The sequence below is a fragment of the Styela clava genome, chromosome 3, assembly GCF_964204865.1.
Source record: "Styela clava chromosome 3, kaStyClav1.hap1.2, whole genome shotgun sequence".
Lineage (NCBI taxonomy): Eukaryota > Metazoa > Chordata > Ascidiacea > Stolidobranchia > Styelidae > Styela > Styela clava.
This window is the reverse complement of record NC_135252.1, coordinates 2,642,617-2,668,063: the sequence shown is the minus strand read 5'-3', so window position 1 is coordinate 2,668,063 and position 25,447 is coordinate 2,642,617. Positions and strand designations below refer to the sequence as shown.

The window sequence follows — 25,447 nt, the reverse complement described above, 5'->3', positions numbered from 1 at the left end:
TTTTTAACGACAACTTTGTTCTAACGTCAAATTTAGGGACGTCGAAGAAACGTACAAGGTCATCTGACGTCGTGAATATTTGATAACATCATTCATTTTATTTTCTTAATCGATTTCGTTGTTTTGGATAAAAAAAACATGCAGTATTTATGAGGTTTGAATACCAAAGTGCGTGCAGATTTTGTTTCACCAAGTACTATTTAAGTTGGTAGCGTTGAGAATTTGATGTTCTTAATTAACCTTAACCTTAATTAAGCAGGCCCTAGGTTGGAACTTGATCGTTACAACATTTTTTTATTCTTGGAAAGGTGGTTGAGGGAAGCTTGCGGTAGATTAGATTTCATGGAAAAAATATACTCAGCTTCGATATTGTTCGATATACTGTAAAACTGTACTGTAAAACCAGGGGTGTTCAAAATTTACTACAGGGGGGCCAGATACAAATAACCGGGTGAAACCGCGGGCCGCAACTTTATTTAACATGAGCTTGCTAATAGTTACAGGCACAAGTGTTTTGGTTATTGATCTTATGACAATACGTTGTTCGCTCCGCGCAGGCTAGCTGTTAGGGTATTGTGACGTCATATGCATAGATAATAAATTGGACTCAGTTAAAGCTAAAGGCCTGGGATTACTCGCACGAATCAGATTGAACTAAATTACAAAGTTGCACACTTCTACTGTAAACTATGAACGGAGTCACGGGAAACAGAAAGAACTTAACAACAATTGCTCTGAGATAAGAACAGATGAAATCATTTGCTTTTATTGATATTTAATTTGATATTTTCGTTCAGGTAATATAGTACAGGACAAAATTTCTTATGCAGCAGTAACTGCTCTGTTTATTTAACCTAACTTTGTTTTTATTTTTTCTAAAAATGCAAGTTTATCATAAGTTATGCTACATGACTCAAGTTTCACTGAAATGAATGATAGTAACAATAACACTAAGTTATTCATCGAAGAATGCAAGGAACCTATCGACAGACAATGTGATTGTGTTAAAGTTGAGGTAATGTCTGATGAAGGCGAAATTTTGTCAGAGTGTGGACAAGAACTACAAGAAATAGGAGGACTGAATAACAGTGGGTAAGTTCAATGTGTTTTAAACTTCAGTATATATTAAATGCTACCTACCATTTTTATTTTAACAACCCATTTTCTTAAGAGTATCCAAGTACTTAAATTAATGCCATCGATTAATAGATACTTTAAAATCAATGAAAAGGAAGAGATATGTATAATTCTTGTTCTACTTGAAATATTCAATGCTCATCAATATTATATGTGGAGACTGAGTATCGCATGAGTATGTGCATGACTCAACCTACTTGGAAACAATGGCAAAATTTTAAAACTTGAAATGATGTATGACTAAGATATTATTACAATATTAGCTCTGATACTATATTAACCACGCATGATGAGTAATAAAACACTACAGTTGCGTGCCATTGTGATCAATTGGGATTTTTTGGAAACATCGTATGGGACGTGCTCAAATTGTAAGGAAATCACCAAAACAAGGCAATATTTGAACTTAAAACAATAAATCAGCTATTTAATATGATGAATAAAACCTCGGTTGGAAATCCAGAATATCATTCATTTGACAATACACTATTTTTTTGTATTGAAACCAAAGAATGGCATGGGGTAGTGTGTATTAAAATTGTCTGAACCCCGTAAAACTTGCCAAATTAAAAACGAAATTTTTTTCTAAAATGACATCAGCTTATACTAGCAGCAATACATATTTTAGTCATTTTTATTTTATTTTCCAAATTTCCGTGTGACCTGAATGAGGGCAAATGTGGAATCAGTATTAATCAATGTCTACTCGTTATAAAATATTAAATGATAACAATATAATAGTAGAAAGAAAGTAGAATGGTTGGAAACATGTCCCATACTGTAAATTCTAGACAGACGCATATGGAGTGGGATTATTTTTATTTCCCAGGGGTAGCTGATATGTTTGTTGGAAAATATGAGTTCATCTTTGAAGTAGGTTTTATGTATTGTCGTTCATTCAAAATGACTACGAACATTTATTTCGAGTTCATTCAGAGAATTGAGGAAAACAATTTTTGTGATGTCATTCAAGTCTTCATATTTTATTACTAAAATCCAAACGCAAAGTAATATTAAAATGGTTTGCATCGAACCTTCAAATGAAGTTTGTTCGAATTGGCTTCTCGACCAATTCAAATACTTTACAGATGTCCGAAATAAACAACATATCTTATTATACCAGTTTTTATAATTTGACATTAAAATGGTATATTATTGTGCTTAAATCTCGTCAATTCCTATTGTAGGCTATATGGGCTGAAATGTTTCCAATTTCGTATTTTATGTTTAGAGAAACGGAAAATCCAGTTCGCTCTTTAATAGAAGCACACATCGGTCAAATACTGGGAAAATTTGCAAGCAATGATCAGGTCTGTGCACAATCTCGAAAATATTTTTTCAATTTGATAATAATATATATTACAATAGAATCTGCTACAATGTTGACGATGTACACTTTTTTTGCCCACCAGTGATGTTTTTGCATATCAATTCATAGCGGAAACTTTTTCCTGAAAATACTTTTGAGCTATCAATGCAGCTGGAGAAGATATATGAAAATATACATTTTTATTAAATTTTAAAAAGGAAAAGTTGCACAAATGTCAAGATAATATATCGCCGATTTTGATGCCTCGCGTCATTACTTCGCACATTATAAACTGAATTATACCAATACTTTATTCTTAATATAAAGAGATTGCCCATAAATCTGGTATACTTTGGGTATACTTCTGTCATAATGGAAGATTTCGTTTTTGCCATTTTACCATTGTGCAGTTAACCATTAACATGCGGTTAATTGTGGAAATCAAAAAACACTAATCTTGCGACAGTTAGATTTAGACAGATGTTCATGAACTTGGACTATTTTTTTTATCTTACCATTGTTTAAAACGATTTCTTTCGTTAAAAACGTAATTCCCCTTTGTTCACCGGAGTACAATGCGTTTTTTGTTATTTTCTCATTTTTTTTTCAAGTAGCCGTCGATGACAGTTGCATGTATGAGCGGTTGTATGCCCGTTGTGAAGTATTTCGCATTTAATACACAAGTGGATATCAATAAACGGGACAAAGATGGAAATACAGCGTTGATGTTAGCAGCTCAGGGAGGTAAATTTGTCATTTTTGGTGTTGCTCGATTCTTTTCCCTTTTCCTATATTCTTAACACGCAGCTCTGTAATCTCTGCCTCTTTTCTGTGACTTTTTTCTACCTATTGTCACTGTTAAAATATCCTGTGCAATACTCTTTTGATTTGACGGTACTTCACTTTTCTTCCATCAACCATGGTTGCGTTCATAACTTGTCGAACTTTTCCAGTAGTTATTTTGTCGAAATAAACTTCCTTTTGTATATTTGAATACTAATTCTAGGACATGTCAATGTAATACGATTCTTACTGTGGAATTATGAAAATATTGCTGTAGACGCGGAGAATTATCTTGGCGTTACAGCATTAATGAAAGCAGCATTACGGGGGCACTCATTGTGCGCAAGAATTTTGGTTTTGGCAGGTTAGTTGATTTCTAACGAATAATGTAGATAATATCGCGACAAGCGGAAGGCTTCTGTAAATCCATTTTCGTTTTCTATTTCATTAAAAGATATTAAAAATATTTCACAACGATGCAATGCACCATAAACATTGAATATCTCATCACAGGTTCTGATATAGAAAAACGAGATCGAAGTCGAAATTTTTGTGCACAGGAGTGGGCGCTGTTGTGCGGGTTCAAACAAACAGCTAAAGTCATAAAAAGTGTTGGAACTGCAGGTCCATTGCACATCAGTAGAAAAGAAGTAATAAATGATTTGAAACAGGTGTGAATTTATCTCAAGTTTTTAATAGGACTGTGGTATGAAATTTATCTTCATCTAATTTTATTTCGAAAACGTAATCTTGGGCAGTATGATTTCAGTTATATTCCCAAGACAGTATTTGTTAAGACGGTTGCTGAAGATATTTTTGTCGGATGAGGTCGTAGGAGACAGTAGAGATATCCAAAACTATGTAATCACTTGACTTTGCCACATGGGTACTGCTTCATACCATTATTGTATTTTGGTGTAGAATTTGGCTGACCCAAACGATCCATATATATATTATATATATATATCTCCTATTTATTGGTAAGAGCTGTAAGTAAACTGACGACTTTAGCTTGAATGCACGTGAATTGGATATACACATTAAATTTATTATATCATTTCAAGCGTATTTCTAGCATCCATTTCATTCGCAGATTATGATAAATTTCGAATTCTGATGCCACTACGTTCGTCAAAAGGATTTGAATGAATTTGGAAGTTTATTAAAATTACCAACAAATGGTAGTGGGAATTATATTATTCAGAATACTTTTTATCTATTTTACACAAAGATATTGAAACAATGAAATTTTTATTTCAGTCAAAATTCGATGCAGCTAAAGAAATGTATTCAACGGTGAAACGAAAAATTTCAAGAACATTTTGTGGGAATAGACGGAATTGGACAGACGACGTTGGATCATTATTTTACTTAGTGGATTCCACTGTTCACCCAAACAATGTACTATGGGATATTACCTGGGACAGGTGGGATATCTAATATATAAGTCCAGGTTGCCGTGAACATATTCGAATAATGATCTCTGCTCGTGGTAGAATTGGCATCAGAAAGTAATATATAATTTACGCTATCTTGCCTTGTGAGTATGTAACTTCCTTGCTCAATTCTGTCATACTTGAAAAATGATTAATGAGATATTACTGTAACTATCAAAAAACTGGATTATTCTTCGACAAATATAGGCAACGAAGAATATTGTACCGAACCCTTATTCGGCAAATTCCTTCCTTCGCCTGTTGCGGAGCCATTTATTCCTACATCATTATGCACAAGAACTACTTTATTTGTTCAATTTCTAATAGATTCTTAGCTAGTGTTATGCGCAAGTTGTACTTCCTCTTTTGTACAGTTTAGGTACTGGGTAGTGTGGTGTGTATAAATAAGTATAATAGTTATAAGAACGAACTGAAGAATATTAATGCTACAGGCTGACGCAAATACAAAGCAAAATTCTTACCCTTCCTGGCGAGGAATTTCTACCCGATTGAAAAAAGTGGTGTTCAGCGATTTCTATGTATTCCAATAAATAATGCATAAACGAATATATAATTTATACTTTAATATTTACTTTGTCTTGTCATTTAGGCCGTGCATTCTTGAAGACGGAGATTCTTCGAAAGAGCGAAAAAATCAAAATATTACGAATGAACATCAGCAAGAAACTTGCTTACAAAGTTTTCAACAAAATCAGAAAAAGAACAGTAGTCGAAAATATTCTGCTAAGGAAATTCCAGAAATTACGTGTACGGATACATCGCCGTATACTCGAAGAAAAGTCAAATATATGCAAAAGCAATCAAAAGACAAAAATGTATTACAAATTCCATCAAGAAGGCGAAGAAATGTAATAACATAAATAAAAATATCGCCGGCGTATATATATGATTCTCGTCTGGCATTCTAGTTCGGAACAAAACGAAAAAGAAATCGAAACGATTCTGATATAATATTTTCCGCAATTAGAATGAAGCGAAAGATCAAAGTTGGTTCGTGGGAGACCACACATGCGATGCAATATGATTTAACCAGACTAACGATGCCTCAAAAGAACAATAATCAAATAACCAAAATTCGAGAAAAGCTCGTATCGCTTGTTTACCAGACACATCGTTTTCAAATTAGACACGTCTTTTCAAAAATAAGAGAAGTGATCAAACAATTTACCTTGGAAATAACTGTTGTAAGTGAGTAGTACAGCATGTGATTACTCGTTGTCTGTGTTTTACGAAAATTTTTGTTAATTATAATATTATACAACTGCCCATTATTCTACATAAGCCTATTTGCAAACCGCACTATCAACCATAACCCTTACTGTGATTTGCTCAACTGAATTGTGATCGAATTATCACTTGCAGATGTTGTGGCCCAAAGCATACGATAAATTAGAATACTGATTTTTATGAGCTTGTTTCGATACATCTGAACATGTGTGCTAGAGATTATTTAACTCTTTGGCCTTCGCCCGCCGATGAGCCACAGTAAGTCTGAAATTCTCCACACAAAATGTGCAAACTGCGTCTAAGATTTCCCAGTAAGGACCAATAATATTTAGCACAAAATCTCATTATGAGTGGTTCAAATGAATGAATTTATTTTATAATCGAATCTAAATAATGCCATATATTGTAAATAATTATATATATATATCGCGCAAAAACATGTAACGTGCAAAAATATCTCCACCTATCCAAAAGAGTAACACCATTGTAATTTGTATTTCCCTGAAAATGTGAACAATATCTTGAAAACATTTCCATAAAATATAACTTGTCTTCAAGCATTTTTTACTGATATTTTACGCAATTTATTCAATAGTTTAATATTATTTAACTTCAGTTACGTCAAACAACTTTTTGCTGCAAGGTAATTTTTAATCATTGTTTTGTCTACAATTTTGGTTTGCATGTTGCAATATTTTTTCAATAAAATCAATTTACATCATACTGTTTGCAATCCTCATTCCACAATATTCAATCACCTAGTGCTAAAAAATTATGCTGCGTTAGAAAAAGTTTTTTATTCTAATTTCGCGAACAAAAAATAAACGCAAAAACCAACGGAAACTAGAATATAAGGGGACTCTGCTTCAATTGCTTTGAATTGAACAAACGATACAGAATATCTTGATAAATATATGATTAGTAGCATCTAGCATGTATTTTCGTTCACGTGAAACAATTTTGCGCATAAAAATAAATATAATAATGTTAATTTGCGCTCACATATTTAAGATCAGATAATAAAGTTTTTTGTTTTACAAACACGTCAATACAATTTTCTACATAGTAATTGATCTGGATACACCGTGTGTATTGAAGACTGGGTATATATGAAAAATAGTAATAAAGTTCTCAGGACGTAGTGATTTAATTTTCCTTCAGTCTCATCTTCATTTCTGAGTACTTGAGTGAGTAGTGATAACCTCTGAAATCTCTCCAGTTCACACCAACAGCAAATGTATCGTGTTCGCCACGGAGATACTGCCCGTTAAGATTTGACAAATGGCAAAATCTGTGGCCACCAGTGGATTCGACTACTCCATACCACCAAGCACCTTTGAAACGCTCAGCGCAATCATCTGAAACTTGATCATGGTCATGATCTTTGGAAGAAAACTGAACGTTTGTTATTTGAAAGTCGTTTCCTGTAATAGATAGTTGAAATCATATTACCTCGGGCGTTTTTATATGCATACATTGTCCAATATAAACACTTATGGTTTTCCATCTCTTTAAGTCATGTAGGCCTATGCTATAGCATCTACGAAAAGTGAGAAAACTCCAATAAACCATCTGATTAATACACATTACATTTATGAATGAAATTTGCGTCTCATCACGATGAAACGAAATGGGCAAGTTATCTGCCTCACAGACCGCCATCGCTCATTGGCAAAATGTGGCTCCTAAAAATTTGCATGAAAACAATCTGAATGTCACAAATGTAAATTGATACATATACCTGGTAAGAAGACTAATTTGTAATACTTTACATGCAGAGCTGTTTCTATAATACTGAAAACTCATAAAATTTAAAGAATCCAATTTTTACTGCTTGGAATTTGGTGTCATTTTATCAAAGGACAAATTTTCAAAAATATATCAAGCGTATACTTATTTTTAACAACAATTGTATCGATATTTTTCTCAACCTGCAGTTCCTACATATCCTGATGTCGTCAATGGGAATCCGTCTTTTTCTTCCCCGATATGAAAATTTCTAAAAATCAAGGATGCACAGATTTTAATTGTATACTTTTAATAGTTTTCTATTGACAATTTAGATCAATAATTCGATTTTAATATATATTCGTATAAATACCAAACAGATCTAAGCAGACAGATCAGTTTATTTATATGAATGACAATATCCGCTTTCCAGCCTGCAATTGAGGAATTTTTGAACAAAGTTTTGATAACTTACTTGTAATAAGCATACTTCCAATTCCCATCAAAATCTTGAAGATCGATTCGCAATTCGTATTTTCCAAGTTTCATTAATCTGGAAATTTCCTTCAGTCCTGGCAAAAATATTTTCCAAAGTTTTCAAATGTTATAATTATTTTAAAAAACACGATCATGCCAGAAAATAAATTAAATATTCCAGAAGTAATTTATCACTAATATTAAGTATAATATTTACATCTGAAATAAACAAAACTCACCCAACCAAAATTCTCCAGCAGAATTACCAAATCCTGCGAGATAATCATTCCAATCTCTATAAAAGTTCACGGAACCATCTTTTCTGCGTTGAAACACCTTCAATATAAAATACGAATCGTAGTATAATTAAGACCAATTCGGAACAAACCAAGTTTATCAGAAGAATGTACAATCAATCGCCCGGTATTTTCAATAATTATGGTTACCCCTACGTGTTGTACGATAATAGAAGACTTCATCGTTCAGAGAAGTTTCCGCTGCTGCACCATCTCGACCTCGGACGCTCTTCCTGAAGACCGACGAAGACATGGATTTCCCGAAGATGATGGACGTCCTCCGGAACAACACCACAACAAGTAGGTTCTGCGATCAGGTGAAAGGGCTGTTCGAAGGCCGCTTGCGCCAACGGACAGCCCGAATTCTAGCTGCAGAGAGAGTTTTCTTTCTTCTACAGGTGGCCTGATACAAACGGCTAAGAGTAACATCACTGTGACACTACCAAGTGAAGCTCCTGTCCGGATCTCCATACGGGGAATTCCGGCGGAAACTCCATACAACATGGCGGTGATCAAGATCAACAAGCTGGGCTGTGGAACGGTACGAAATGCAGTCCAAAATTGGTATCGAGGGACCGACGTCTACAACGGGCACACGTCATTCCTAATGGACGGTTTTAAAAAAGACCGTCTGCCGGAATACGTGGTTATCAATGGTGAAAGCTGCAAGACCTTCCTCCCACGAGAGTTATACACTCCGACGTGTGGGAAGTGCCTCACCACTGGCCATATATACAGTGAATGTAAGAACGAAGCCGTCTGTAAGTATTGTAAAACACCGGGTCACTTACTAAGAGAATGTCAAAAACGGAAGCGTGATCCAGTCATCACCAACCCCGTGACAGGATGGAACATGCCTCCGCAGAAAAGAAAACCCCTGCGAAAAGATACGCAACAACAACGTCAGAATAGCGTGCAACCTGCTGAAACATCAGAGCAGAGCCAGAATGACGAGCAACCTGCCGAAACAACAGAGCAGAGCCAGAATGATGCACAACCTGCTGAAACAACCGACAAGGTAGGTGATTTTTCTACCTCCGACTCGGAGTTAACCTGCCTAAGAAAAATTAAAAACTGGTCTGAATGTGAGGACGTCGGGACTGTAGTAAGTCCACTCAAAACTCCATCTCCACAATTGCCAAGACCACCCAGGCAAATCTACAGATTGAAGGAGTCGTCAACTATTGGAAACACGCCATTCCATCCCCTTCCAAAGGGCAATCCTTACATCAAAGTAAGGATTGATAACTTTGAGTCTTGCGACACCACGTCTTCGTCGGTCTTCGAAACAACACCGGAAGCAGCGACATCTGCACCACCGAACCTTGAGTCGAATCTACCGCCGCCAATTGTGGATCTTACAGAGGAAAATAACAAAAGAACCAGAAAGGACACAACAACTTCCACAGAATCCTCAACATCCGAATCAATCGTCAAAAAAAAATACGGTAAAAAGAAAAGGTAACTACCATGTTTCGGCCCCAGGTAATCAAATTCCTCTGATGTCTCTCATTTCGGTTCTTTGGACATGCCATATTTCAATTCGGCTTCTCAAACCTCTTGTATATAAAACGCCCAGTTGCCGGCGTAAAACCTCAACTCAGTAAATACCATCTCACATATAGCGGATGTGATGACAGGAAGCCCACCACTCTACGTGGTATACAAAATGGTGATCTCTATTACAAAGAGAATTGATCCATAAACTTCCGTCGGCATAGTCTGGGTATGAAGGCATTTGGGCTGGATTCCAGACTTGTCGTTCTGATCCGTAAAAAAAAAAAAAAAAAAAAAAAAAATATACATTTCACAAACAAAATAACTCAGAGAATAATAATTGCTACCACCGTTTTCTCATAATACAGGATTGCATGGTACACGCACACGATCTTACCGTCCATCCAATGAGATCTGTGGGTACTAAAGAACTTTCCAAATTATCAACTCTTTTTTCGAGCTTTTCCATTTCCAAATGACATTCACCAATTTGGTCAACATTAACATTAGTTGTGATTTGAGACAAAACTTCATCTTTGTCATTTTTTTTGCTGCAGGTTATGGTACATTGTTCATTGGTTTGAGAAGCCACGAAACGCAAGAGCATCAGGAATGATAGCAAATACTTGAATAGTTCTCTCATGATGCCCGTTTACCCATTGTATATTAAGCCCATATCACACGTATATATATAGAGAGAGAGAAACATGTTCACGTTCTTGGTGAATCACTTCCCGATAAGTACGAATTATCTAATAGATATCAGAAGCCCCGCTGATAACCGTTCCTTGTATTTGATGTCGAAATGAGGGTAACTCCTTAAATTACATCCATTGCCCAATTGATTTTGTCAAAAATTAGGATGTTGCTTGTGTAGCAATAAATTTTCTCCATGAGCAAGCACAATGTATAAAAGTACAAGGAGTTCAAAATGATTGTGACTAAAAGATCGGTTGTTGCTTTAAATGATATTGAAAAAGTGTCAAATGGCAGATAACATTTTAACCTGTATTGATAGAGCATGATACGTGCAGTGTTTGAAGGTCATTTGATTCCATTATAGAATGTGGGGGGTAAATTACAAAGTAGTATAAGTAGACTAATACCTGAGGTTTTGGGTGAAGCTTCCTCCTAGTGATATAATGAGGTTCAATCGGAGATCATACAAAACTAATTACAACAGTATTTTCAATGAGTTATGATTATCTTTTAACATCAATGGTTTTATAGTGATATTCTTCGATGACATTCTTCTTGTGCAATTTGAATATTACTATTGCGAAAAAATACTCACATATTTATAACATTACGAAAACTAATTATCAAGGGCGTAGTTAGTCTTAAATCTTGGGAGAACAGAGACATTAATTTTTCAAAACATTGTTTCGCACTTTGCGCTCCAAACGAATCCATGTAAATCAATCATTGATATATAACGATATCTCAAAGAATCTATCCACGTACTTACTTCGCTGTGGAAGTTATTATACAAACGTACAAATCCATTCCATCTCGGTGGGAATCTTTGAGGTTGAAGAAGCTCCACACAGACTTGCATAGCAGTCGAAGTTGGTTAAGCTATAAACTACATGCGTGCAATCTCATTTATATCGGTTGGCTTGATTGGAGTGAATCGGTTGGTTATACGTTAAATGTTCATCAGTAGCGCAGAGACTGAGAACTCCCCGAAGAAAATAAATAAGACTCTTCACGGATGGAAAACTCGCTCCGATCGTCTGAAGCTCTGATTCCACGGGTGTCGAAAACAATGTGGAGTTGTTTTTCACCAGAAACATCGCACTCCTCATCGGATATTGAAGACACAAACGAATCATTTGCTTCGATAGCCACCTCTTCCACTGCCATATTGGCTGCTAACCAAAGAAATTCATTTTATATCATTGGGTTTGTATATTTGTATTTCTCGACGCTAAAGTTGTTTCCACGTGGTAACTGTATAGTGATAAATAAATAGATATAATAATGCATAAATAAATATAATAGATAAATAATGCAAAAACACAGATTACAAAAGTTACCTGAAAAGTCTAATAGAATTTAGCCAGCGAGAGACATCCCTCTACACTGCTAGTTACTGTACACACTTGCCTACCATTTGGAGAATTTATCCGAAATTCCAGACACACAATAAATAAATTTCCATCAAACAATTACCTTGTTTGAAAACATAAAAATCGAATACGCCACATGAAGTTTACTCGAGTTTGATATTGCATTCAATTGTACCCAAAACTGTTCTGATTTATTTGATCTCACGAACCAATTCGTCTGTTAAATCACCAAGTTTGCATTAAGATGCCATGTTCCTAAGACATGCTACGTATTCACGGACAGCTGCAACTGCATTTTGGATTTTGCTCCAAAATATGTGTCGTTACTGTGTCGCTCTTGATCAACATGTAGCGGCAATGCACCAACGCAATAATAACACACCTCAGAGGTCAAATGCCTTTTTTATTCAACTTCTTGAGTCAGTCCATGGTTTTGTAACAAAACATGTGTCCTCGAGAGTTGCGTGCTTGTATTACTGTGCATATCTTGCAGAAACCGCCGTCATCGAACAGTTTCGTGTAGATCAGTGGTCGGCAAACTCTATGTAGTGGTGAAGTGTAGTGTAGGGGAGAGTGGGGCACGGTGGCCCATGGGCACAGTGGTCCAATCCACTCGCTAGCGACACCGGTGGTCGTACCGGCCACGTGACCAAACTGAAAAAAGTCACGGTCAAGCCTGTCCTCTAGGAAATTTATTTGCGCCGGTGGGTCGTATTGGAAAAAGTTAGGAGACTTTCGTTGTTTTTAGGGGGCCAAAGTAAAAATAAATTGCCGGAGTTTTTTCTTCTAAACTGCAGCCCGCATGACTTTTGTCGCCCATATTGGCATGCCAGGTAGGTGCCCCACAGTGGCTTATGACGGGGTATAAGATAGATCGGCACTCTGGCCTACTTGTCGTGAGAGGATCAATTATCCCAAAATGGTGGGCTTGGGCACAGTGGGACATCAACCACGAGTACACACTGGGACGTGTCCCACTGAACCCCTCCACAGCTCTGTAGGGTTTGAGGGACCTAGAGTAGCCTACCTTCTGTCCCCGCTCCTGCTTGCTAGTTGCAATGTTGGATTGTCTTCCTATTTCAGAGCAATCCTAATTGATTTAAATAAACAACTAGCAAAATGCCACGTAAAAGGAAAAGAAAAACCTCCATAGGACAGATCGATCCATTGGTAATGAAGAGAGCAGCGGAGCAGGTGATTCATGAAGGCAAAAAACTGCGTACAACTGCAAGAGAAAATGCCATTCCCAAAACAACCCTATCAAGGTACGTCAAAAAACTGAAGTTTATGTCAGAAAGTTCTGTGTCCGACTCAGCGCCCTCAGATAGCCTCGAGTATTTTCGTCCTAACTACACGGTAAGAAGAATATTTTCGGATGAGGAAGAAGGTGAGCTTTCGAGTTATCTGCTACAGGCATCCAGACACCACTACGGGCTTCGAAAAGACGAGGTTCGAGAGCTAGCGTATAAAATGGCAGTTAAAAATGGAACAAACATTCCGCGATCATGGGTTGAGAACAGTAGGGCAGGAAGCGACTGGCTGTACAGATTCATGCAGCGTCATCCTAAACTCTCTCTGCGCAAACCAGAAGCCACAAGTTTGTCGAGAGCTACCAGTTTCAACGGGAAAAATGTTGGCGAATTCTTTGATAACCTTGATTCCGTAATGAAGCGTAACAAGTTTGAACCAAATTCCATATATAACATGGACGAAACCGGGTTAACTACCGTTTAAGTGCCGTCCAAGATCATTGCCGAAACAGGTATAAAGCAAGTGGGAAAGATTACTTCGGCCGAAAGGGGACTTCTTGTGACAATGATAGGAGCAGTCAATGCACTAGGAAACTCCATACCTCCATGCTTCATTTTTCCTAGAGTCAACTTCAGAGAACATATGCTGAGAGGTGCGCCACTTGGTGCAGCTGGGTTTGCAAACAAATCTGGTTGGATAAATTCAGAAATCTTTCTTTCATGGATGAAACATTTCGTAAAACATGCAAACTGCACACCTTCAACTCCCGCACTATTACTAATGGACAACCACAAGAGTCACATTACGATTGATTCTCTCAATTACGCAAAGGAAAATGGTCTGGTTCTCCTCACATTTCCACCCCACTGTAGTCACAAACTACAGCCTCTGGACAGGTCAGTATACGGGCCGCTGAAACATTACCACAATAACGCCGTTGATGCGTGGCTAACTCTTCCAGAACATGCAGGCAAAACTCTAACGATATACGATATCGCCGGAGTTGCTAAAACAGCATACATTCGCGCGTTCACGCCTGAAAATATTCAGTCGGGATTTCGGGTGTCTGGAATATTTCCGTTTGATCGAGATATATTTGGCGACCATGAGTTCTTGTCTTCCTTTGTTACATACCGCCCAGAACCAAAAGAAGATGATAGCGAAGAGTGTCAGGCTGCGCCAAGCAACGCCGATGTAAGCTCTTTGCCTGGGACCTCCGGCACTACTGCACATTTCTCACCAGAAGATGTCAGACCGTTCAACAAAGCCTGTCCGCGAAAAAAAAAGCGTGGGAGAAAGAGCTCAAAGACGCTTGTTCTCACGGATACGCCGATGAAAGAGGCTTTAACAGCTAAATTGACTAACTCACAATCCAAAATCAAAAGCTCTAAGAAGAACCCCAAGCGAAAGAAGGCTGCGGCACCTGCTGAAACGAGCAGTGATGAATCATCTGTCCCCTTGAATGACGATAGCGATCTGGAAAGTGAAGTTGATTCGCGTGTAGACGATAGTGTAGATCGGGTGGCAGCTGTGGGGGATTTTGCCATTATTAAATTCAGTAGAAGGCGTGGTGGAAACGCGTTGCATTACGTCGGTAAAATTCTTGACAAGGACGACGACGAGAAGGAATTTGAAGTTATATTTATGCAAAGAATCCCGTCGAAAGCAACAAATTCCGCTTTTGTTTTCCCCGAAGATGAAGAAAGCACATTCGGGCTGGATGAAGAAGATGTAGTATGTCGCCTTGAGCTCCAGTTAAAGTTGGCGGCACGGCAAGAGCTTCCAGACACTACCGATTTAGTGAAGATCTCACACAATGGAATATCCAGTAGCTTTGAAGGACGAATAAGGGCTCGATATTTAAGCAAAATTTCTTTCCTGATGGTGTTTTGTTCTTTATAAATTATTTCCTCCTCAGTGTCCCACTGTGACCCAACCACCGTCCCACTGTATACCGACGTCGGGGCACAGTGGAACAAATTTTTTTTTTTTTAAAAACCTGGCTCACAGGAAAAATATTCCCATTGAGCAAATTCTTCGGTAAGAAATAAAAAGTTAGTTTCTCTTACAATGTAGTCATATGCTTTAGAAGTTGAAATAGCGTAGTAAATAGTTCGAAAATCGCCAAAGAAAAAATGAGGGCCACTGTGCCCCACTCTCCCCTACTATAGTGGGCCAATGTACACATTTCCACTAGTGTGCGGGTCGCATTTTTTCCGCGCCTACGAACAATCGTCACATTAAAAAAACTTCCAAATATGGTCCACTGGTGACTTTCATTCCTGTGTTAAAGCATGACGCAATGAGATGTGTTTGTGGCCGATTCTCATTTATTACCAAATGCAGTAGACCTTCATAGTTTTTATTTTCGTATCACCAGTGTGAAAGATGATGCTGTTTCTGCATGATGTCCAAAGCTTTAATATCAACTATCAAATTTGTTATTATTATTGTTATTCATTTTGAAAAAAAAAGGTACTCGCAGAGTTACAGCGATATGTGTAAATTACATGTTTTGCATTGTTATATAGATAAGGAACATTTTTCGTTTTTTTTTCCTTTAGGTTCCTTTTTGAAACATGTTTTTTCATATTTGCCATGGCACGTTCCGAAATGACGTTTAACAATAAATTTCTTTATAACTGCAATGCTTGCTTGGCATATCAAGCAGACAGGTTTTATATAATGCTCAACTAAGAAGTATTTTTCCGTCCAAGCACCTTGGAATGTTCAATCCTCATCGGTAACGTTTCCCATACACAGGAAGGGTCGGCAAGTCAACGGCAAATACCTGACTACAAAACAAACGCCATTTAACCGCAGTCATTGTTACGACATACCGTATCAATACTGTCCGTATCACCTATAGCAGTGGTTCCCAAACTTTTTAGAGTTGGGACCCACTATTTATTAGCACAGCTTATGGCGACCCATTTGACTTTAAAATAAATTAATAAAATTCTAAATTTCGGGGAAACACGGCAAAAAGTGCTGTACAATGTACAAAATTGCTAGGGATGCGACGAATCCAAAAGGTTCGGCCGAATTCCGAGTATTTGCGCTGGATGGACTCGTGTCCGAGTATTAATTTACAACGAATTACGAGTAAGAATTCACCTACGGCTCTCGCTAACAGATGGAAACGATAAATGTGAGAAATCTTGTCGTACGTTTCTTTCTGCGCCTATCATATCTTTTCAATTTCTAATTTTGCTTAAAGCCGGTCAACACCGCTTTTTAACGTCGTCGTGTTTAGAAACGTTGAAAAAGATCAAGTAAATAATGTATTCCATGAAAATTTCCCGAGATTTTAGGGAAAAATATTATTTTGATCACATAGAAATGCCATTATTGCCGATTTATTTAACTATTTAGTATCAGTGTTCTAACCGAATGATCAGTTACGCAAATACGCGACACTGAGTATTCAGGCGATGACCAATTGGCGGAGTTTTTAATTATTATTATAATATGAAAATAACACGGAAACGATATGAAATTAAAAGCATAAGAGTCAACTATATCTGCTGCACAAATATTTCATCCCGGAAACAATAATAATAATAATGCTCGCTTAAAATTGGGACTGGAATTTACAAATTGTGATATGGAGGATCAAATCCCACACAGAAGATAAAAAATAAAATTAATTTGTGTTGTTTTGATAGCTCATCTATGGTGGCCCATCGTTGTCACGCGTAAAATTTAAAAAAAAATGAAAAAATAAAATGAAAAAGCGAAAATAAAAAAATAGTTGTGAAAAAACATAAAAATAATTGAAAAAAAAGAAATGAAAAAAAAATTTAAATTAAAAAAAAAATTAAAAATAAAAACGAAAAAAAAAAAAAAATCAAAAAAAAAAATTGGATAAAAAGAAAATAAAAAGGTTGACAACGATGGTCCGCCTCGTGGCCCATCGTTGTCACGCGTTATTGTTTTTAGAAAATTTGATGCTGCTTGGGACCAACGTTGTCAGGCTTAATCCTACACGCACAAATGTGTTTCCTGGGTTTCTAACTCACTACTGACTTTCATGAGCAATATCCAATAAATTCAACATGAAAATGTTCTATAAATTCTCCATGCTACAAGTTCAACCACAAGCAATATATTTATAATAATCATAAGAGGATATAGAATTGAATATGAAAATTTGTTTTTACGTGTAGAAGGAAATTTAATTGGAAAATGCTGCTTAACTGCTCAGTTGTCTGGACACTCGTGCGATGCCGGTACGGTACCGTCTGACAGTACCGGTAGCCATGCAATCACTCATGAAAGAATGGGAGATACGGATGGTCTCGTAGAATATAGACTACTGAAACACTCTCTGCGCCTGCCCCATACCGTACAGCCATCAATCCTGATTCAACCCATACCTCGACTCACTATATTCTACTAGGATCGAGGTATGGATTGAAATAAATGGTTGAGCACGGGCGATTTATCATTTGTCTGGATCGGTACGTTACGGCTGTACGGTATTGGGCAGGCGCAGAGAGTGTTTCAGTAGTCTATATTCTACGAGACCATCCGTATCTCCCATTTTTTCATGAGTGATTGCATGGCTACCGGTACGGTCGGACGCAAAGCGACTATAACCGACTACAGGTATTTGGTAAGACGGTACGGTACCGGCATCGCGAGTGTCCAGACAACTGAGTAGTTAAGGCCGCTGCACACATGCCCGGCAGAACGGCATCCGATGGGGATTCCCCATTTGAACGCGTTGTAGCCGACGGCCCTACGGCTTGATTTCTGCGGTTCTAATACACACTATGTGTGTCAATAATCAAGGGGTAAAGTGACGCACGGTTGGATTTTCGACCGTGTTTTGTTAATTGTTATAGGAGTTTTTTTAGTTGGTTTATATGACACGATCATGATGGGATGTTTGCAAAGAGGCAATTAATGAGCCTACCGAATACCCATCATCACTAATGCATTCTGCATTGCCACAGCCCAATCTTAATCTGCGGTGTTTGGTCATCCATACCATAACGTAATTTAAACCGTGGCTTCTGAAGTGACCACATATATAAACATGTTAATAACTTTCTTAAAACCTATGAACAGGAGACTTAGCCCTCACATGTTGGCCAACCCCTGGAAATTAGCAATCCATCACTCAAATCATAATGATGACATGAATTTAAGAATTTCTGAGCCCATCTCCAAATACTATTCATTCAAAGTAATATTAATTAGCTACATACATCCAGTAGCCCATTTTCTTCAGAAAATACACAAAACAAGACAACATCACTGTTTCATTATTACATTTCCTATTTTATTTTGCCCAAAACGAATGAAAACGCCACATGAAAAGAATAACATTAAAAGCATGACTAAAATATAAGCCATAACTTTATCTTATTAAGTCCAATCTTCTTCATTATCTGGTATACAGACAAAATGTGTAGCTACTGGCCCTGTTCAGAAGCAAAAACCTCTACCACGATGTCACGAAACAACACAATGCTCATATCTTTCATGCATGCTTCCGCTTCAAGTAACGGTCTTGAACGTAACTGAGCTGCCACAAGATTGCCAAAATGCTCAAATTTATCTAAATATCTAGTATTCTCCAGCTGCTGGGTGCTTTTTCTCAAAAAGTTCACCATCTCTGCCTGAAAATAATACATCAAATACTCTTAAAATCTTTCATTCCATCAAATTCTCAACTCCAACGACACTAATGTTGTTAGCTTTAATCTATTTACAGCGACAAGTGTATCAGCTTAAACAGAATCAGGAATACCCAAATTGATTTCTATATAACATGGACTAAATCTAAGCTAACTGATCTTTTGTCTACCTGTACTTCACTTCTATCTGATCTTTTTCTTTTTGCAAAGGTCCTGATTGAACTTCCATTCCACTTTTCTTTGTGGCACAAAGATGGACTTCCAAGGTCAAGTTGTATAGATTCTGCAGGAAATAAAAAAAGTTCTTTGTTTACTGTAATCAAGTGATCAAATAAGTGATTAGAGTACCATTCGATTATGAAAGAAATGAATGGAAAGTTTACATCGAAAACTGTAAAATAAAATAAAACCGGTTCGAACCCCCCTAAAAATAAAGCTCTGTGATATCTCTATGATTTATATAATCTACATTGAATTTATACATTCCAGATTCAAACAAGTCACTATTTTTAACGTGAAAAGTATAAATATATCATGTAATTAATAATTTCAAGTATACAGTGAATGGATATACCTGCACAATACTTCTACAGATTGTGCGCATAATACAAGCATTTCCATCATAAAAAGAGACCCTCTCAACTTATCGTTCTGATACTAGCTACAGAGCTGTTTAGTCCGCTTACCTTCACTAGTATTTTCAGTCAAACTCTCTATTGAGGTATCTTGCTCCATACAGGCTTGAGGCAAGTTATCTACGGTTCTGCAAAGAGTGATACTGATTAAAAAACATAAACTTGAATACATAAATACACTATTATCATTGAATTGAAATTACATTCCCAAACTAGTTTGAAATTTTTGAATGAACAAACAAATCAAGATGCTGCATCACAGAACATCCAGAGGTGCACAGAAGATATTAGTATAAAAAGTGCTATCGTATTTATTGTAGAAAACAATTGATAACATAACTCACTTTCTGTGTTTAATCAAGGGATCTAGAAATGACAATTGGTAATAGTACGGCCATTTTTCCAATTGTGATGCAGCTGACCCACTAGGAATTTTCTCTCTTTCTCTATGCTTCTTCCCATACGTTGTTCTCAAACTATTCCATCTAGTTTTGCAATGCTCAACTAAAAAAACGTGAGAATTGGTATGAAGTAATATAGTGACTTGTATGAATGGCATTACGAACAGTGTCTCATAGCTAACAAAATTCCAACATCAAATTATTTGGCATGGATTTTATTTCCAAAAACTCCAATTTTGTTTGCAATTATTGTTCAAAATTTTTTGCCATCTGTTCAAGCATGATTAAAAGCTTAGACAATATGGAATCTATAATCACTACTGAAGTGGAAAAGCAGCAAACCTGAAGCTTCCACATCCATTGCCACGTCTTTCCACAGCTGGTCTGTTTTGATTCTGTTTTTGTAGTCAACATGGTACTGATTGTATAGAGGCTCTCTGCTTGAGATGCTGTCTATTAACCTTGCATTAAAATCCATATTTAGCTCCTAATGCAGTAACAAGTCTACAAGTAACCTGAAAAATTGAACGGCAACATTATTAACAGCATCCAAAAATCATTATTCATGTATTTCTCAATTCCATGAGTACATAAAATCATGACTTTATAAATGGATGAATGAGAACATCAAAAATCACACAAAAATTCAACAAGGTGGGAATATGGGGCTTCGAAAGAAATTACGGCAGATGAAACATTTTTCGTAATAATCACAATATCTTCATAAAAGATTAATAAACAAAAGAACTGTATTACAGCCAATTTACCAAAATACATACAACCTACTGATGGTGCTTTTAACAAAACAGTTTTATTTATTTCAACTAGTAGAATCCATTTTATCAATGATTCCACTGCCATGGTACAGCCCCTACGGACATAAAGAACTGGCACAGTCTATCTCTAAAAAAAGCTGCATTTCGGGAATAATTGTTTGAGCCGAAATGGTGCAAAGGAAACATATTCAAATTTGCTGGCAAGCTATTCCTCCAATTTCCTTCAGTCACTGTTCCAAGTGGGCCCATGCTGTCACCATAAACAGAAGTCTTCCCCTGCGGTTGCTGGAGGTAATTGTGCAGTACAACACAAGATTGTACAATTAATGTGGCCAATTCTGGATCACAGTTTATAGTTTTGAAAAAAACCTGCCAACGAGCAGCTAGAATCCCAAAAGTGTTTTCCACAATCCTCCTAGCCCTGCTCAACCGATAATTGAAAATTTTCTGACTCCTATCCAGTGCACGACCAGGATAAGGCTTCATAATTCCAATTTTCAACGGGAAAGCATCATCTGCAGCAAAATATAATGGGATGGATTCACTAGTGCCAGGCAGAGTCTGTTGGCCAGGAATATTGAGGCTGGATTGATCAAATCCTTTTCCCAATCGTGAGTTTGAAAAAACTCCACCATCACTGTGTCTACCAGAATTACCAATGTCGACAATAACAAACCTATATTGCGCATCACAGACGGCCAAAAGAACAATTGAAAAGTAACCCTTATAATTATAGAATTCACTGCCACTATTTGGAGGGCATTTTATTCGCACATGCTTCCCATCAAGAGCCCCAATGCAATTTGGACACTGCCATCTAAAATTAAATTCCTTCGCTATCTCCAACCATTTTTTGGGACTGGGTGGAGGCATAACTTCATTAACAAGTTCTTTCCACAGAGCAGACATTGTTTCTCTGAGAATTGTCCCAACAGTTGAGTGGCCGATTCGGAATGAAAATGCAAGATCCAACTGAGAAGCACCAGTGGCCAGATATCTGTAAGAAAAAACAATATTCAATCATGCGGTAAAAATACAAATTCATCGGTAAAGCAAATTCATTGTCTCATTGCATATATAAATCCTAATCAACGAAAAGACACAAAATTATTAGAACTCGTCATCAAGCAGTTTGTGCCCTGCATATTTGTGCCAAATTTGAAGCAGGTATCAATGGATATCACAGTGAATTAGGTCATATCAACTGAAATATGAATAATTTTGTTGTAATATCCAGTGGAAACAGAAATTATGATACTTGAATTATTAGAACAACTATTCAAATGATACTTCATATTATATAATACTAACCGAATAGTCAATATTAGCCTTCGCTTGGCTGGTATGGCACTTCGCCAAAATGTGTCTTTTTTGCTGATTAGCGATTCAACTTTATTGAGCAAATATTCAAATTGATACTTTTGCATACGAAAATACTGATGGCATTTTTCTTCGTCAGGAGATTCCAAAATTTCTTCTGCTAATAAGAATTCAGACTTATCACTTCCATGTAGAATCAGGTCATGGACCCACATTTCCCTGTTATAGAACATACAAATTTAGTACGACTCCTATAATTGTATTTGTATGCAGATTAAAAATGATGGGTATGCTAGCATGGTATCTGACAACGAAAATACCGTAATTGAGAATTTTAACGATAATCAGTAGTTAATTTTTACTATACTAAAATACCGGTACAGCTTTATAAATCTCAATTGCCGATTTTTTGATTCAAGCTGAATCTCAAAATTGCACAAAACCAGGGTGTTGTGCGAAAGAATGTTTGCATGTCAATATACGGTACCTACCGTACCAGTAAATAGTGAACTAAGTACCGGTACCGGTAATCTCTGCATATCTGTAGTCTAGATACCGGTACCGTACTGTATGGCACCGGTAGGTTCCGGTACCGTACCGGTATGCTACTCACCTGGTAGGCCAAATGTCTTGATACAACGTATACATCACCGTCGTTTTAGAGATGAGTCTTGAGATTTGATTACCAATGGGATCCATTTTCTGTATATTTTCCTTGCTGACCGCTGGTTGGTATAATAAAATTGGGCCTAGCGCAACAATGAAATCGATTCGAAATGGTCCTGTATTAATAGCCTACCGGTACGTTCACAGACTCAGGAATCAGTACGTTAGTTTATCACGTAGGCTAGACTTGCAACTTAGACCAATTATATCAAGAAACCGCACCACACAGACACAGGTTACCACTAAATACTGCAGAAGCTAGCGCATGTTTGCCACGGCAATGCGATAAAGTCAAGCATGCTTCTACTCCGTCGTAGAGCCGTAGCAGCGAGAAAATCAACCGCGCGATTATCTCGATCTGCTGAGTCATGCGCAGAATCGGTGATGTGTGTATCACACCCGGTAGCAGCCGGACGAACTTGCCGTGGGCTGTCGTAGACGAGCCGTAGCCGTGCATGTGTGCATCCCCCTTTAAGCAGCATTCTCCAATTAAATAACCTTCTACACGTAAAAACAAATTTTCCGAATTTTCGTATTCAATTCTTTATTCTCTTATCATTATTATAAATATATTACTTCTTGTTGAACTTGTAGCATGGAGAATTTATAGAACATTTTCATATTGAATATTGCTCAAGAAAATCAGTAGTGAGTTGGAAACCCAGGGAACACATTTGTGCGCGTAGGATTATGCCTGACAACGTTGGTCCCAAGCAGAAGCAAATTTTCTAAAAATAAAAACGCGTGACAACGATGGGCCACGAGGCGGACCATCGTTGTCAACCTTTTTATTTTCTTTATATGGGCCATTCCAAGCAAAAGTTGAATTCCATCAATTTTTTAAAAAGTGTAGTGAAAGTAATTTTTTTTTATTTTTGATATCAAAGGCTTTGGAATTTTATTGGACTGCATTCATTTCATCGAACAATTTAAAATTTCACCCAGGTTTTTGATGGTTTATAAAAAATGGCCTGAAATGTAGAAATTTTGGTATAATTGACATATTTTGTGATGATTCCTGACACAAAGTGTTTGATTGTGTGGTACAGTTATTTCATATGGAATTGACGCACTGGATTTAAGTTAGTAAAGTTTGCAGTGCTGTTTGCAGTGTTGTAGGACATTTCTTCACCCATTTAACGATTTATTACCAGAATTTTAAGAGATGATAGATGCCGCTATTCCGAAGTGGAAAAATGTCCTGTAGTGTCTCGTCCTGTAGTGTCACATACAATATGCACATTATTGGCATGGATTTACAGTGTTACATTAAGTAACTTGAGCAACACATAGAGGGGTAGTTCAGCTACTGCACCAGAAATTATTATGGGCTCCTACTGTACCATCACAAAAATTTACAGCACAACACAATGTACTGTTAGTGCATGGTAGATTTGCCGTCCTGTAGTGTCACGCTATATTTTACTATATTTTTTTTTACTAAGCAAGGTTGGGTGCAACTTTTGTGCAATTTTTTACATATTCAATAAAGCAACTGATTGGACAATGAAACAAAACATGTAGCTGAAAATGTAAAAATATATTGAATTTAACAACATGCAAAATTTCTGGAATTGTCCTGTAGTGTCACTTGGAATAGCCCATATATTCAATTTTTTTTTTTTTTTTCAATTTTTTGTATAAATTTTTTTTTTTTTTCGTTCTTATTTTTAATTTTTTTTTTTTAATTTTAATTTTTTTTTTCATTTATTTTTATGTTTTTTCACAACTATTTTTTTTATTTTCGGTTTTTTATTTTATTTTTATTTTCAATTTTACGCGTGACAACGATGGGCCACCATACTCATCTTCGCCGATGTGACTCACAATTCTGTCGGAAAGATAAAAACCAAACTACGATGTCCGCCGTTGCATGGGAATCAATATTTACTTGTAAACATAAAAGTGCTTCAATATATTTTACCAGTATTAACTGGAATGCCGTCGACGAAACGATCGTGATGACAAAAAATAATCAGCGACTATGACAAAATTATGAAATAGAAAACGCCGTTGTTGTGGCTTTACTTGTTTAGCTTCTGATTTCAAAGAGAATTTATATTGATGGCAAGATTTGAACATTTCAAGGTTGGATAGTGTCATTGCCACCAAAGGTTAAAACTTGCAGCCCATGGACCGTTATCGGACAACAACAAACAACCGATCTATGTTTGTACGCAGGCGTATATATATGATTCTCGTTCGGTATTCTATTTGCAGAACACAATGAAAAAGTGATCGAAACAGTTCTGGTATATATTTTCCGCGATTAGAATAGAGCAAAAGACCAAAATTATTTTCTAGATAACTACACATGCTATGCAATATGATTTAATCAGACTAACGATGCTTCGGAAGAGCAATGACCAAGCAATCAGAATTCGAGAAAGTTCGTATTGCTTGTTGTTAAACACATCGTTACGGCTTACGTCGAAAATGAGAGTAGTGACCAAACTGCTTATCTTGAAATTACCTATTGTAAGTGAATGGAACAGAATGTGATAAATTGTTTTCCGTGTTTTACCAAGATTTTTAGTAATTATAATAATATTATACAACTGGTTGTAAATCCATTATTCTACATAAGCCCATTTGCAAGCAGTTCTATCAACTATAACGCTTATTGTGATTTGCTCAACTGAATTGTGATCAAACCATCAGCAACAACAACTAGAATTATCAATCCCAAATGCTGTGGCACAAAGCATACGATAAATTACAAAATTGATTTTTATGAGCTTGTTTAAAGACATCTCAACATGTGGGC

The 25,447-nt window shown here is 36.7% G+C and overlaps 3 protein-coding genes across 3 annotated transcripts; 1 reads left to right on the top strand and 2 right to left on the bottom strand.

The window, feature by feature from the left end:
- The first annotated feature begins 888 nt into the window (after positions 1-888).
- Positions 889-6,634, top strand: LOC120343239 (uncharacterized). Its single transcript, XM_039412374.2, has 7 exons — positions 889-1,092; positions 2,369-2,447; positions 3,061-3,190; positions 3,453-3,593; positions 3,743-3,900; positions 4,490-4,656; positions 5,276-6,634. Exons 1-7 carry the CDS (start codon positions 902-904, stop codon positions 5,544-5,546), a joined length of 1,137 nt encoding a protein of 378 aa, XP_039268308.1. The 5' UTR covers positions 889-901; the 3' UTR covers positions 5,547-6,634.
- Positions 6,635-6,770: 136 nt separating this feature from the next.
- On the bottom strand, positions 6,771-10,541 carry LOC144421063 (fibrinogen C domain-containing protein 1-like). Its single transcript, XM_078111232.1, has 5 exons — positions 10,309-10,541; positions 8,358-8,454; positions 8,117-8,213; positions 7,845-7,912; positions 6,771-7,337 (listed from the first exon to the last, which is right to left on the bottom strand). The coding sequence occupies exons 1-5, from the start codon at positions 10,516-10,518 to the stop codon at positions 7,060-7,062; spliced, it is 750 nt and encodes a 249-aa protein (XP_077967358.1). The 5' UTR covers positions 10,519-10,541; the 3' UTR covers positions 6,771-7,059.
- Positions 10,542-18,157: 7,616 nt separating this feature from the next.
- On the bottom strand, positions 18,158-20,396 carry LOC120341552 (uncharacterized). Its single transcript, XM_078111145.1, has 5 exons — positions 20,261-20,396; positions 19,862-20,021; positions 19,569-19,645; positions 19,053-19,165; positions 18,158-18,864 (listed from the first exon to the last, which is right to left on the bottom strand). The coding sequence occupies exons 1-5, from the start codon at positions 20,394-20,396 to the stop codon at positions 18,658-18,660; spliced, it is 693 nt and encodes a 230-aa protein (XP_077967271.1). The 3' UTR covers positions 18,158-18,657.
- Positions 20,397-25,447: the final 5,051 nt, after the last annotated feature.

Coding starts and splice junctions, on each gene's coding strand:
- LOC120343239 (XM_039412374.2), top strand. CDS start 902: ATGCTACATGACTCAAGTTTCACTGAAATGAATGATAGTAACAATAAC. Junction 1,093..2,368: donor GGAGGACTGAATAACAGTGG/GTAAGTTCAATG, acceptor TTTTATGTTTAG/AGAAACGGAAAATCCAGTTC. Junction 2,448..3,060: donor AATTTGCAAGCAATGATCAG/GTCTGTGCACAA, acceptor TTTTTCAAGTAG/CCGTCGATGACAGTTGCATG.
- LOC120341552 (XM_078111145.1), bottom strand. CDS start 20,396: ATGGATTTTAATGCAAGGTTAATAGACAGCATCTCAAGCAGAGAGCCT. Junction 19,166..19,568: donor GACTGAAAATACTAGTGAAG/GTAAGCGGACTA, acceptor TATTTCCTGCAG/AATCTATACAACTTGACCTT. Junction 18,865..19,052: donor CAGATAGAAGTGAAGTACAG/GTAGACAAAAGA, acceptor TATTATTTTCAG/GCAGAGATGGTGAACTTTTT.
- LOC144421063 (XM_078111232.1), bottom strand. CDS start 10,518: ATGCTCTTGCGTTTCGTGGCTTCTCAAACCAATGAACAATGTACCATA. Junction 8,214..8,357: donor TGCTGGAGAATTTTGGTTGG/GTGAGTTTTGTT, acceptor TATTTTTGCCAG/GACTGAAGGAAATTTCCAGA. Junction 7,338..7,844: donor AGGATATGTAGGAACTGCAG/GTTGAGAAAAAT, acceptor TATCTATTACAG/GAAACGACTTTCAAATAACA.